The sequence below is a fragment of the Pundamilia nyererei genome, unplaced genomic scaffold (assembly GCF_000239375.1).
Source record: "Pundamilia nyererei isolate P.nyererei 1_Seehausen unplaced genomic scaffold, PunNye1.0 scaffold00063, whole genome shotgun sequence".
NCBI lineage: Eukaryota > Metazoa > Chordata > Actinopteri > Cichliformes > Cichlidae > Pundamilia > Pundamilia nyererei.
Window position 1 is genome coordinate 1232756 of NW_005187464.1, and position 14113 is coordinate 1246868.

At 42.8% G+C, this 14113-nt stretch overlaps 1 protein-coding gene across 4 annotated transcripts in view; it reads right to left on the reverse strand.

Annotated features, from left to right (window-relative positions):
- Nucleotides 1–1095: 1095 nt before the first annotated feature.
- Nucleotides 1096–14113, reverse strand: part of rnf34b (ring finger protein 34b) — a 21146-nt gene continuing 8128 nt past the window's right edge. For 3 of the 4 annotated variants that reach the window (XM_005735249.2, XM_005735251.2, XM_005735250.2), the window contains exons 2-8: nt 11920–12138; nt 9461–9976; nt 4065–4127; nt 3741–3942; nt 3626–3649; nt 3389–3430; nt 1096–1841 (exon numbers count right to left, since the gene is read on the reverse strand). In XM_005735249.2, coding sequence (XP_005735306.1) covers nt 1657–1841; nt 3389–3430; nt 3626–3649; nt 3741–3942; nt 4065–4127; nt 9461–9976; nt 11920–12138 — 1251 coding nt within the window. In that variant the 3' untranslated portion in view covers nt 1096–1656. The remainder of the gene's footprint in view (nt 1842–3388; nt 3431–3625; nt 3650–3740; nt 3943–4064; nt 4128–9460; nt 9977–11919; nt 12139–14113) is intronic. The other variant, XM_005735252.2, reaches the window with a different exon arrangement.

The window sequence follows — 14113 nt, forward strand, 5'->3', positions numbered from 1 at the left end:
CTTCATTCGCTCCTGTGTCGTCCTCACCTCTCAGCTCCTCCCGGCAAAGATGGGAGAGAGATTTGAGTACAGAAGCTGCCAAATGAGAAACTCTTGCTTCCATTGTGTCAGACCTATTAGGCAACATCACTTATTTATGATAGGCTGCACAGCAGGATCATTTGTCAGCCCGACTGGTTCTACTGTCCACAGAAAAATTCCCTTAGAAGCTGGTAAAATGCAAGAAGACTTAAACTGATTAACTTAGTTGTGCATTTATAGCTGTGTTACAGTTGTTGATTTAATCATCTTCTAAGTCCTTCATGGATAAGTGATATGTTATCTCTTCTGCTTTTTTGTATCAGAAAACGTAGTTGGTAACAACTGCTACACAATTTTGCAGTAAAATTATATTCCACTGTGTTAGAGTTACTGTGAGATGATGGAATAAAACTGTCTCACGTGCATCCTGTCTATAATCACTGGTGGACATGTGAGATTTATAAATCAGTTTAGCTCCTAAGGTACATTTAACGATGACTGTGAGGAGAAATGGACCAGTAGGAGAAAGGACGTGGGGAAATAAAATGTACACAGGAGAAGAAGGAGGCCTTTCACATGATCTCCCACCTTAAGTCATGCGACATCAAGGAACATGTCAATGGCAAATCAATGAACGATCACATTACAGAGACTGTAAAATGCAGCAAAAAGCTCTACAACAAGCTTGAAAGTGGGCCTTGAGTTCATTTTGTTGTCGTTGTCTTAATAAACATTCGCACAGTAGATCTAGCAGGAATGTACACTGTGACTTAACCAACCGGCAAACTGCAGGAGTCTTGGATGAGACAACGGAGAAACGATCCTTCACACAGTAAGTGTTAACCGGCTCACGTGTACACACTCTGTTTCCCCAAAGTTCATTTGAGTAAATGGAAAAATAAGAATAAGGTATCACACCAAGCTTGCTGGTTATGTGATGCATATACTGTGAAACTTAACCAAATATCAACTCAAGGCATGATTTTTTTTGGCACCCTACATGCTCCTGTGTGAGACGACCTGGTGCATAATAAATATTTTCTAAGAACACTTCTTTTTTATTTTTTACTTTTTTCTGATATTGCACATCCTAAAAAGAAACAAAGAAACAAAGAAAACAACACTGAAGGAGAATGACACAATGCCATGTGGCATGACTGTGTAAACCATACTGACTCAAACCCTGGGATCTTATATTTTAACTGCTTCTCTTCCCCACAAATAACAAGGCGGTCCACTTCAAGTACCCGCAGGACCACCTCCTGCCCACTCCTCTCTTGTGGGTCGAATCTAAACAGACACTGGCGAGTACAACGTGATGGCAGGGGCTTCTGCTGTGTGTTTTACGACCAAAGACAGAGAAAATGAAAGTCCCGATGTAGCCGATGCCGGTCCACCAGGGTGGAGAAAGGGGGACTGGAACATAAGTTAGTAAGGAGGGCAGGGGGGCAAACCGTGGTAGGCCAGATACAACAGTCTGGTTTTCAAGACCGAGAAGTTGCTCACGCCTGCTGCAGCATTAGGCCCTGTGAGACGTCATGCACAGCAGTTCATTCTCAGTGATAAATTCAGGGCTCGGGCCACGCCTGAGAGCCGCGCCGACATTCACCCACTCACCCACGCTCACACTGAGTTTTAAGACTTGAAGACATGCACGGCCCGCACAACATACTGCCTGCAGATGGGGCACTCGCTCATCCTCTTTCCGCATTTGGTGCAAGTTACCATGTGACCACATTCCAGTAACACACAGTCAATGATGGCATCCATGCAGATGCGACACAGGTTTTCATCAGCCGCCAGCTGAGCTTTGACGCCATCTGTGGATGGGAATATATATATATATATATATGTAAAATAAATATTTTCAATAAGAAATCCTTCTTTGCTGTGGGCTCATAAGAGTGTATGGAGATCAGCGTTGAGGTGCAGATGCAAGACAGAATAATAAGCACAAACACCATCACCAATGTTCGGCCCAGTAAACTACAGCCCTACACTCCCTGTGGGTTTGAGATGTTATTTAAAATGATAAAGTACTTTGAAGCTTTATTGCAGATATTTATATCTACACTTCTTGTGAGGTGGAAGCTCTCCATCTCCAGCGATTAAAAATATTACCATTCATTTTATTTGGTGACAAGTTAGTTCTCGGAATAATCTAAATCCCTGCACTTTCCATGCCAAAGTAAAAAAACACAAAGAACAAAAAACGAAACTAAAAAACTTAAAAGCATGTGGTCCTTCCTCTTGGACTGAAACAGTGAAGCCAGTACTGAGGTACTAAAAACGAGTGAAGCTCTAAAATGCCACAAGATGCTGCCATCTCATTTAAATCTGATTAAGGATTAAAGACAGGCATTATTAGGGGTACGGCAACTTTGATTGACATGTCGATGCCAATGAGGCTTGCTTGACTGTCTTTGTGGTGTTGGTTCCTTTTGGAGCCCTGTATATTGCAAACAATATGGCCTTCTGTATGGTTAACTGAACTAGCAGACATGTCAAGAGGTCTGTGCTCTGGTTTTAGTCTAGGCTCTATTTTGAAATGTGTGTGTTAGTGCCAAATAGAGCAACATAAACCTGTCTGTGCTAAATGTTTCCATGTGCAGGGCAAAATAAGGGGTTTTATTTATTTGAGATGGAGATAAAATATCGATACTAACAAAAGGAAACTGCTGAGCCGTCCTGTGACAGCTTGTGAACAGAGCCATGCATAATGATCAACACATGCTGATGGTAGGCAGACAGCCTCTCCCATCAAAACCATTTAAAATCACAGCGGCAAATTGTATCAGTGCTGTGGTTTTACTAACACTTAAATGATTTCTGACTGATCAGCTGACTGGCCTAAATCTGGGTCCTGCTGCTCACATCTAGCGTGACAGGAAAAGACCAATGCAGCTGCAGCCTGTCTGCTGCCTGTGCACAGCTGACTAATAAGAGGAGCTAATGTGATCCGCAAGCCCTTCATGTCAACGAGGACGCTTGACAATGCAATTACACCTGAAGACATGCTGCCACTGAAGCACCATGACGGCTCATCAAGAGGTAAAAGCCCTTAAAGAGGGCATTAACGACGGCATGAGAGGCTGTCCTTCAGAATAAACAGAGATGATGTACACAGGAGAAGAAGCACGAGTGACAGAATGCAGACACACCGAACCAGGCAGGAAATAATGACTTAATAAAAAGCACCCTTGCAAGATCACAACAAAGAGGAAGATGGTAAAGGACGGGGTGAGTAAAAGCAGCTGCAGCATGCCTTAACTGGTCTAGCAGATGAGTTGCAAATGCAGTATCAGTACAATGGCGATCATGGAGGAGATGGAAATAGTGTGTGATGTGGCTTAGAAACACATCTTACCTCCAACTCCACTGTTGCAGAGAGGTGGAGGATATGCAACCACTATATAGTTAAGAAGGGGCAGTAACAAAGAAGATTAGTTTGGGGGACGTGAACTTGCTCATTAATATAAAAAGTGAAGCAGCAAATAAGCAGGTTGTTTTGCATTAAATGCATCCTCACATAATTACAGCACATCAGCGGCATAAATGCAATGTTGTAATCACAGATGAACAGACATAATTAAATGCAAGTTACCTGCAGTTATGTTGACATTTTCCACTAAAGCACAAGGAGAAAAAAAAAGTGTTCATCAAGAAAAAAATAAAAATAGTGAAATTTGTAAGAAACAATGAAAATTCAAAGCTCTCACTTGACTTCCTGTTCTGCTCGTTTTCTCTGTAGAGTCGATGCACTCGCTCCAGCAGCTCCCACTTCTCGCAGCAGCCAGAGTAATTGACAAAGTTCCTGGCGAGAATCTCTTTCAGCTGGCGGACGGACAGGTTTTCTATCGCCTCTTCGTTGTCGAGATCCGACAGCGAGGCTCTGATCCTCCTTTGTGTCGCCGGACTGACCTGCAATCCACACACAGCAGCAGAGCCGTAATCACTTACAGAGCAACAGGATAGCATTTCCTTTGACTTTAAAGATACGGACAGTTCGACGCTGTAGATGTGCACAAAAGCGGGTCTCACACCTCTATGAGACTTTCCGTGGGCTCCAGGTTCAAGAGGGATGCTGTTGGAGTATCATCATGCTCCTGTGTGAGTGGAGACAAACAGTCAGGTTAACTTAAGTCAGATCCAACTGTCACAATGATTTTGAACTTGTTAAGATAAATACCAAAGACTTCTCAGGTGTGACAATGACTGATTTTCGTAGTTCGTAGTTTAACTCATAAGATCTAATGCACATCCCATATTAGTTCTTTTCCCTGTGTAAAAATACTTTAAAAATCTCAGGTATATAATGCACATTCATGCTCCTCCCTGAACCTGGTTCTACTGGAGGTTTCTTCTTGTTATAAGAGAGTTTTTCCTTCCCACTGTTGCCAAAAGCTAGTTCAAAGGGGCCATCTGATTACTGGAGTTCTCTCAGTATTGTTGTAGGGTCTTTACCTTACAATATAAAGCGCCTTGAGTTCGACTGTTGTGTTGGTGCGACATAAATAAAACGGAATTGAAGTTATTTACACGACTTTTTGTTAGAACAACCTATTCTTTCAGAATACATGTGCTACAACACTATTGAATGAATGCATAAAATGTTACATCACAATAAAAAGTTCTATACAAGAACCACTCGGTTATTGCAGTTAAAAAAAGACACTGCAGAGATAAACATTACATACTTTGCCATTTTACCTGATGGCTTAGACCTCTTTTGGTCAAAGTAACGAATGTGGAACCTTTATGGAAAGCATAATAAAATAAATTGTTCCTGCTCTGTGTGACATCATTGCCACGATAAAAGAAATTACTTTACCGCTATCTGTGACTTTAACTGCTCAGAAAGCCAACGAATGAACAGAGATGTTTAAACACTGTCACAGCTCCTCTTAGCTCAGCAGTTAATTAATCTCTTTGAAGGTGGAGGTCAGGAATTTGCTGTATTTAATAAGAGAACGAAAGGAGCTACAGAAGAGTTTAGGCTCTGTTTTGTGTAGCTGTGTTATCACTGCTGATATTGCCCTCTTTGTTCTTTTATCTGTGTGACAAAACAAACTCGTGAGGCACTGAAATAAGCTCTAATTGATACCACTGAGTTCAGCGCCTCTCCTTCTAGACCATAAAAACTAAACTCCCTCTCTCTGCTTCAGCACATTCCCGCAGACCATCGTCTTTCTTGAATAAAGACGTGTTAATAATGAATCCATCAGGAGCGCTGCTAGGTGCCTAACGCTTTGTGCAGACATCGTGCTTTTGCTCAGACGGCACTCCTCAGAGACACAAACATGAGCTGCAGTCTCGACTCTCACAGAGAGCCGAACCTCAGTGGAACACATGAATGATGTTAGATTTTATTCAACCATCAAAATGACATAGAAGTACTAGAAAGCACTTGAATTAACCAGCAAGGCTGCAGAAGCACAAACAGAAACAAAACGTTCAGAAGGCTTTTGTGTACAACAAAACATACACGGGCTAGATAGTTTTTATTTTGGCTCTGCACAGGAGGATTTCCTTGAAATGTGTCAGGTTCCATCACATGCTTACTGATTCATAGATTTGATACCAAATGTTAGCAAAAAATGTCCAGACATTTTCAAGGGCCATAACCTCCTGGACGGATGCCGATATCGTCGTATCTCATGCCAGAGAGCTACAAATGTCAAGGTAATTTAAAAGAGAAATTACGGCATCTTGTCAAACAAAGAGGCTTCTAGTTTTGACATTATATTGTGATAAAACAATCCTGTCAATCATCCTGTGCACTGAAATGTTAAATCTCAAAGCAACTGATCCAATTCCCCCCCCCTTTCTTTGATATTCAGTCTATTTTCCAGCTCCAGTCTGAAAAGTGACACCAATATCCCCCAAACATCGCCTCAGAGAAAATGGGTTATTCATCAAAAGCAACGATGTGTACGGTCCTTTTTTTTGTGAAAAGGGTTGAAGTGGTATCAACTCGAGAGTTTGAATATCTAAGTGAGCATGAAAATCTTACTCAGTTCACGCAGTGGCTTTGCATTATCACACAAAAAACTGCATCACCCAAAAAGGTATTTCACTGCAATGTGTAGTTTCAGAAGCTAAAGCTAATAGACGTCAAGTGATGTCAACCACTAATCAATCACAAAGCAGAGCCCTGAGCAAAGTGGACACTGTCATTTAAAAAAACAAAACAAAACAAACAAAAGCAGACACCACACTAGGGACATTATTAGGAATTATTTCAACCCCACAGATCTCAACATATAACATACAGTGGGGCAAAAAAGTATTTAGTCAGCCACCGATTGTGTAAGTTCCCCCACTTAAAATGATGACAGAGGTCAGTAATTTGCACCAGAGGTACACTTCAACTGTGAGAGACAGAATGTGAAAAAAAAAATCCATGAATCCACATGGTAGGATTTGTAAAGAATTTATTCGTAAATCAGGGTGGAAAATAAGTATTTGGTCACCTCAAACAAGGAAAATCTCTGGCTCTCACAGACCTGTAACGTCTTCTGTAAGAAGCTTTTCTGTCCCCCACTCATTACCTGTATGAATGGCACCTGTTTGAACTCATCATCTGTATAAAAGACACCTGTCCACAGCCTCAAACAGTCAGACTCCAAACTCCGCCATGGCCAAGACCAAAGAGCTTCCGAAGGACACCAGGAAAAGTATTGTAGACCTGCACCAGACTGGGAAGAGTGAATCTACAATAGGCAAGCAGCTTGGTGTGAAAAAATCAACTGTGGGAGCAATCATCAGAAAATGGAAGACATACAAGACCACTGATAATCTCCCTCGATCTGGGGCTCCACGCAAGATCTCATCCCGTGGGGTCAAAATGATCATGAGAACAGTGAGCAAAGATCCCAGAACCACACGGGGGGACCTGGTGAATGACCTGCAGAGAGCTGGGACCAAAGTAACAAAGGTCACCATCAGTAACACACTACAACGGCAGGGAATCAAATCCCGCAGTGCCAGACGTGTTCCGCTGCTGAAGCCAGTGCATGTCCAGGCCCGTCTGACGTTTGCCAGAGAGCACATGGATGATACAGCAGAGGATTGGGAGAATGTCATGTGGTCAGATGAAACCAAAGTAGAACCTTTTGGTATAAACTCAACTCGTCGTGTTTGGAGGAAGACGAATACTGAGTTGCATCCCAAGAACACCATACCTACTGTGAAGCATGGGGGTGGAAACATCATGCTATGGGGCTGTTTTTCTGCCAAGGGGACAGGACGACTGATCCGTGTTAAGGACAGAATGAATGGGGCCATGTATCGTGAGATTTTGAGCCAAAACCTCCTTCCATCAGTGAGAACTTTGAAGATGAAACGAGGCTGGGTCTTCCAACATGACAATGATCCAAAACACACCGCCCGGGCAACAAAGGAGTGGCTCCGTAAGAAGCATTTGAAAGTCCTGGAGTGGCCTAGCCAGTCTCCAGACCTCAACCCCATAGAAAATCTGTGGCGGGAGTTGAAAGTCCGTGTTGCTCGGCGACAGCCCCAAAACATCACTGCTCTCGAGAAGATCTGCATGGAGGAATGGGCCAAAATACCAGCTACTGTGTGTGCAAACCTGGTAAAGACCTATAGTAAACGTTTGACCTCTGTTATTGCCAACAAAAGGTTATGTTACAAAGTATTGAGTTGTATTTTTGTTATTGACCAAATACTTATTTTCCACCCTGATTTACTAATAAATTCTTTACAAATCCTACCATGTGGATTCATGGATTTTTTTTTCACATTCTGTCTCTCACAGTTGAAGTGTACCTCTGGTGCAAATTACTGACCTCTGTCATCATTTTAGGTGGGGGAACTTGCACAATCGGTGGCTGACTAAATACTTTTTTGCCCCACTGTATATATCTGCAACATGCAGGATCTGTGGGGCTTGTCCTGCTGAAATGGTGCCAACTGCAGCACCGGGCATCCTTGTCACTCATCGCTCCTTCTGCTGGAGCAGAAATAGAGACTGCACTGTAGCCCATCTGCTTCAAGTTTTGATGTGTTGCATGCTCAGAGATGCTCTCCTGCATACCTTTGTTTTAACTAGTGGTTACTTGACTTGCATTTGCCTTCATATCAGGCTATTCTACTCTGACCTCTGGCATCTTCTTGCCCAGAGGTTTGCAGATTCTTGGATATTTTCTTTATTTCAGACAATTCTCCATAAACCGTAGAAATGATTGGGCAGGAAAATCCGAGCAGTTTCTGACATGCTCAGCTCGCCATTCTGATGCTCTGTTTGAACTTGAGCTGCCGATCTTGTCTAAAGGCCTAAATGCACTGATTTGCTGTCATGTGATTTGCTGATATTCAAACAGCAAAAGTCAGATGTACCTAAAAAGTGACTGTGTGTCTTTATGTTAATTCACTGAGCTTTTGTAACTATATGTGGAAGTTTCGTCTGCCACCACACTTTTACTGGCAATGATGCCTGTTAATTCTCAGTTAATTTTAATGATGAGGTATATTTTAGGAAGACCACGGCACAAATATATCTGGTACATATGTTAGATTAGTTCAGATCTCACCCCCCAAAAAGCCCCATATCCTACATATGTCTAGTCTAAGAGTGCAGTTTGGAGTGATCTAGTTGGACCGTCCAAATTTTTTGACAGATTGTTTTCTCAATAATTCATGAAGTTAGCACAAATGTCTTAGATGACTTTTGCTTTCTTGTCCGACTGTCTTTGAGTATTTGTGTCAAAATTTGGTGGTAAGAAATTTAAAGTGCCACAAACTAAAATTTGCACAGTGCCCATCCCATGAAGAGATGAGAGGAGGAGTGTACAGTGGTGTTTCTGCTGTTTGGTTGCAGCTGTGACGCTGTGGGGAGTTCTCAACCTGTGCTCCTGTTACATAACAGGCTCAGTACATGTAACAGTACTAAAAAAAGGCAAAGGGCTTAATCTGCCTCGCTGGCTGGTCTGAGGGCTTTGCACTTACACACAGAGCTAGCCCACATAGCTAACACAGCTGTTTTCAGCTGTCACATGGATATTTTGCTGAACACTGCACCAGTACCACGGAGGAGAGTTAACCTTTTTTCCCTTCAATGGAGTCGATTTTTCATTCATAACAAAGCAACAAGACCAGAAAACAAAACAAAACACAGAAAGCAGCACAAAGGAGTAAAGCATGAAATCAAATGAAACAGACATCTAAGCCCTCTATGCACACGAGAGTGCTTGTTTGTTAGAGAGTTAAAAAGAGAAGAAGTTAAAACAGCCACTCTGAAACTTAATATGTTGATTTCACCTCTGAAATTAATTATCTCGGACAGAATGAGGACAGATGTGAAGGAAGTATGGCGGATGTAAATCAGGGAATGATGCTTGTGCACGTGCGGCTGCCAGGATGCTCGTTGTTAGGATGCTGACACACTCTGAATGAAAGCGGTGTGTTTGTGAGCACAGACCTGGCTGGTGGTCCCTGAGCTGTCACTTGGGCTGAGCACGTCTCCCTGAGAGGCGGACAGGACCGACTGTTCAGAGGTGGAGCGCGTTGCGGAAGGGGGCGAGGCGGCACGTGAGTGCGGGAGCGAGTGCAGGCTGTCTGTGTCATCTCCCCCTTCATCTTCCTCCTCTTCATCTTCCTCCTCCTCCTCCTCATGTGTATCCTCCTCCTCCTCCTCCTCCTCCTCTTCATCCTCCTCATCCTCCTCCATCACCGGTCTCGGGGTCTGCCTCGCGCCCTGTCTCGCACCCTGGTGACAGAGCACCAGGTCCACCAGGTCCTCCTTCTCCCTGCATGTGTCGGTCGGTATGTTGCGCAGCAGCAGATACTGGCGCAGGTCCTTCACCCTGAGCTGCATGAGCCGAGGCCGCTGGAAGGCCGTGCTGCGCAGGAGGTGGCAGGTCGTGCAGCAGCGCAGGTTCTCCTGCAGCACCGAGCACAGAGCGCAGAAGCTCTTCTTACAGTCACAGCAGATGTGCTGCAGGGGGAGGAGAGATTGAAAGACAGATGTGATGTGATCAGTTATTCTTTCTCTTCTGACTGACGCAAACAAACTTGTTCTTGAAGTTGTTCTTTTTCAGCAACATAAGGGTGATGATGTCTGGCCTTATAAACTCTTCACCATTTATGCCACTTTAAAAATAAATAAATAAGGGAAAGACCTTCTGAAAGAAATCTAATCAGATCAGACCTCTGAAAAATGGGCAAAGTTTAGCTTTTGACAGACATTCCTTTTAATCAGTACTGAGTGCAGCCATGTCCCCATATAGCCACTTATTTAAATACTGCATGCAGGAGTCGCCTGGCTCTGCCTGAATCGCCCTGACAAAGAGAAACCTTAATAACCACGAACACAGAGTCCCATCTGAAACAGAGCCCAGTCATTTCTAGGAAAGAGAGTCCAGAAAAGAGACGTAAACCATCTGTAGCTCCTGGTGATGTTTGACATTTAACAGGCTTAACACTGTCTCCTGATACAGAGCCTCTGAGTAGATTGACACTTCAAATGGGCAGGAAAGCGGGTCGGCCACGGCTGTAAACATTTTCTTATCGCTTGTGCACAAATGTGCTCTTGGTTCACAAGAAGCACATTTGCACCGTAACAGATACTTTGCTTCAATCAGTTGTTGTTAATCCCCCAGCAGGTTTTTTTCCCCCCCTTCTTTTTATAAAGATACCATAAAAATACCACACTGACAGTGAAATGGAAGTCAACCCGGCATCTGTGAAGCTGCGTGGAAAGAGGAAGAGTTTTAATCAGTCCGTCTGACTGCCAGGCAGATAAAACTCTGCCATGCTAACACGTTGAGCTGTGCAGACACCCTGGAAAGGTACGGCGCACATTCTAACACAACCACGTAAGATGTTTAGCCGAGTCCTCTTAAAAATAGTTTTACTCTAAAACAGCACGTTTGCTGCAGAAACCAGCGAATAAATATACATTAGAGGAATAAATACTATGAAATGTTCAAAAATCTGAAGTTTTAGAGTTTCGAGACGTCAAAAAGAGACAAGCCCGTGAGTTCTCAATGGCTACGCTTACGTGGAGGCTAATATTCACATTATGAAAAGTTTAAAAGTAGGAAAATAATACAACTGTCTCATCATGCACAGCTTGAGCTTTTCTTTAAAGGATTTCTGTCAATAGCGCAAAACAATGTTCTTGACTTGCACCAAAATGGGATAGATATATACAAGTATCAAAGACCAGTCTGAATAATATTACTCTTCACTAACAGGGACCAATTAGATTGACAATGTTTCTTGTAAGAGAACGGCTGCTGTAACAAAGATGGATCTATGCCTACGACTGTGGTTTGGGGGAAGGCCTCGGTGAGGACTGGTGGGGGCACCTCAGAGCTGGGCAGATCTCCATGTACTAATGAGAGCCATGAGAACTGAGAAGAAAATGAAAATGAGAACAGAAGAGTAAAAATTTGGCCTTGCTCCTTAAATTAAAAGGTATCTCAAATTAATGATTGTGCTGATTAAGAAGAGCAACATAAAGAATTACATAATTTATTATGGATTGAATATAATATTGTATGTATAAATCTTATAAGTTATTAGGTTTATATTAAAATATAGTAAATAGGATTTTAAGGTTGAGAAACTTCTAAATGTTTTGCAAGATTTAAAAGAAAAAAAGGAAAAAAAAAAAAGATGACTCCGAACTTTAGGGTGCGTTTTCCTGAATGCACAAGGAAGGAAAAGTCGCTGCTCACAACCGCACAGAATGATTACAAGGCTGAAAAAAGGTGTGTAAAATGTTGAGTGTGAGGGATTACTTCGCACCTTTGCAGTCTCTGCGAGTTCATTTTTATATAGCACTGGCATGATGTGACTCTCTCGCCCTACGACAGCTGGGATAGGCTCCACTTACTGCTTTGTCACATGTCACTCGCTGACATCCGTGTTTACCTTGCGTCTGAAGACCGAGAAGGCCAGTCCGCAGGCCTTGCACAGCTGCCCGGCGCTCCCTGAGCTGGTGGGGGGGTAGGTGGAGTACCCAGCACTGGGGGCGAAGCGAAAGGGCCCCGCGCCTGCTCCAAACCCCGGCTGCTGGGCCCGCACCGTGCCCGTGCCCATCACCTCGTTCAACAGCCCGCAGCATGACGCCCACATGGACGATGCTCCTGCCTATAACAACACAGACAGAAATACACCCACATGACTTAGATATGACTTTTAGAGACATCTAGTACAGAAGTTTATGCAGTACTTAAGTATTATCATCGATGAAATTAATGACATTTGAGGATGACATTTTAAATTCTTTTTCAGGCAGATGTAATAATAAAAACATTTTTGTTTGTGCCCTTCTGTTGGCAGAGTCACATGAAAGACAAGAGGAGCTAAAACGGTTAGTTTTGGGGATTGGATGAGGGGCTACACTTAGGTCAGTAGGGTGAATAAGGATTGTTTTGAACTGTAAATCAATCAAACCCCCCGTTAGAAACAGAAATATGGAGCTAGGGAAGAGCAGAACAGCACTTAGGTCTTTTAACTTACTTTCAAATGACTGAAAAATAGAACCTATGTTGTAGAAACATCATTAACATTGGAGCAGATAAAGGTAGAGCCAACTTTAATTACTTTAAAACTACACCTCTGGGTAGCTTGTGAAGATTAATTAAGTATGATCTTATCTTAATACATCATAACGCCATAATTTCTTTACTAATTATAATTACTGTACTGTTAATTAGAACCTACAAAGTTATGAAACAAATAAAGATAAAGTACAATATTGCATAAAGACCCATATAAAATATCAAACTACAGTACGACACTTGAGTAATACTGTGCTCAGGGGAGATCAATGACCGGAAAGAGAGAGAAGCACATTATTGAGAGTGCTCCTGCAGGTCAGAGATAATTAGAAAGAAGACGTCTCAAAAATATATTAATGACATTTTTACCAACAGCGCTGTGGCTTAAATTTATAAATTTAATTTATTTTGAGCCACGTTAAAAGAGTCCAAGCCATACAACGGCTATTCTTGTGTGGCTCAAATGGGAAGAGGTGGATGTAAATACATACTCTAAACGTCCCGAGGTAGCTTCCAGACTTAAGTTGGTATATGTAAAATTAAAGCAAAATGCCCCACGCAGAAAGAATAAATCGGATGCGTCTGCAGATCTCAAAAACGGCCCAGAGACGGGGAGCAAAGATGGTGCGATGGGAGCTACGGCTCCTTGGAGCATACTGATGCGGGGAGGAAGGAGGGGGGAGGACAGCGAGGAGAGAATATGTCTTCTGTTGTTCCCCAGCCTGCTGAATCAATAGCTGACATGAGCATAATGTAAGCCCTCTTTGGTTCATGGCTCCAAAGGAAAAACAAAGGAATTCACGGGATCCTGCCACATCTTTTCTTAAGACGGCCCTCTGCTCCGACTTGTCACAAACACCCTGTGATCTGACTTCACCCATCTGCTTAAGGATGGCGTTATGTAATCTTAGAAAAGACACACTAAATGTGGACTCGGGACGCGGAGGGGAAAAGTCCACTTCCACCGGCTCCACAGTTCAAATCATTAACTAATCTCATTAATTGAATGAATGACTGTTTCCGGTGGGCACCATTAATCTTTCTGTCTCCCTGCCTGCATTTCTGTTTGTCTGTCATTAAATTAATGAATAACAATTTTGCCCGATTTCAATTCATATTTTTTGAGGCTACTACTTAATTCACATGGCATCAACTGGTTCATTATTTTTCAGTTAACCGATAAATTGTTTAGCCTGTAAAATGAAGTATGGAGGAAAATGTCTTCCTCCATTACTCTCGGCCCGAGGTGATATTTTGAAGAGATCGTTTCGTCTTTCCAAAACGCTGGAAGTTTTCCTTTTACAGTGATACAAACACCCCCCTCCCATTGCCGCATGGGTATAGATTCCAGGGAGCTGTGCTCCTCAGAGATTCTGCTCCATATGGTCCTTATTGACATGATATGTTAGCATCATGCAGCTGCTGCACATCCATGATGTGAATCTCGATTCCACCACATCCCCAAGGTGCTCTATTGGATTGAGATCTTATGACTGTGGAAGGCCATTTGAGTACATCATTACTAGGGGTGCAACAATACACAAAATTCACGGTTCGGTTCG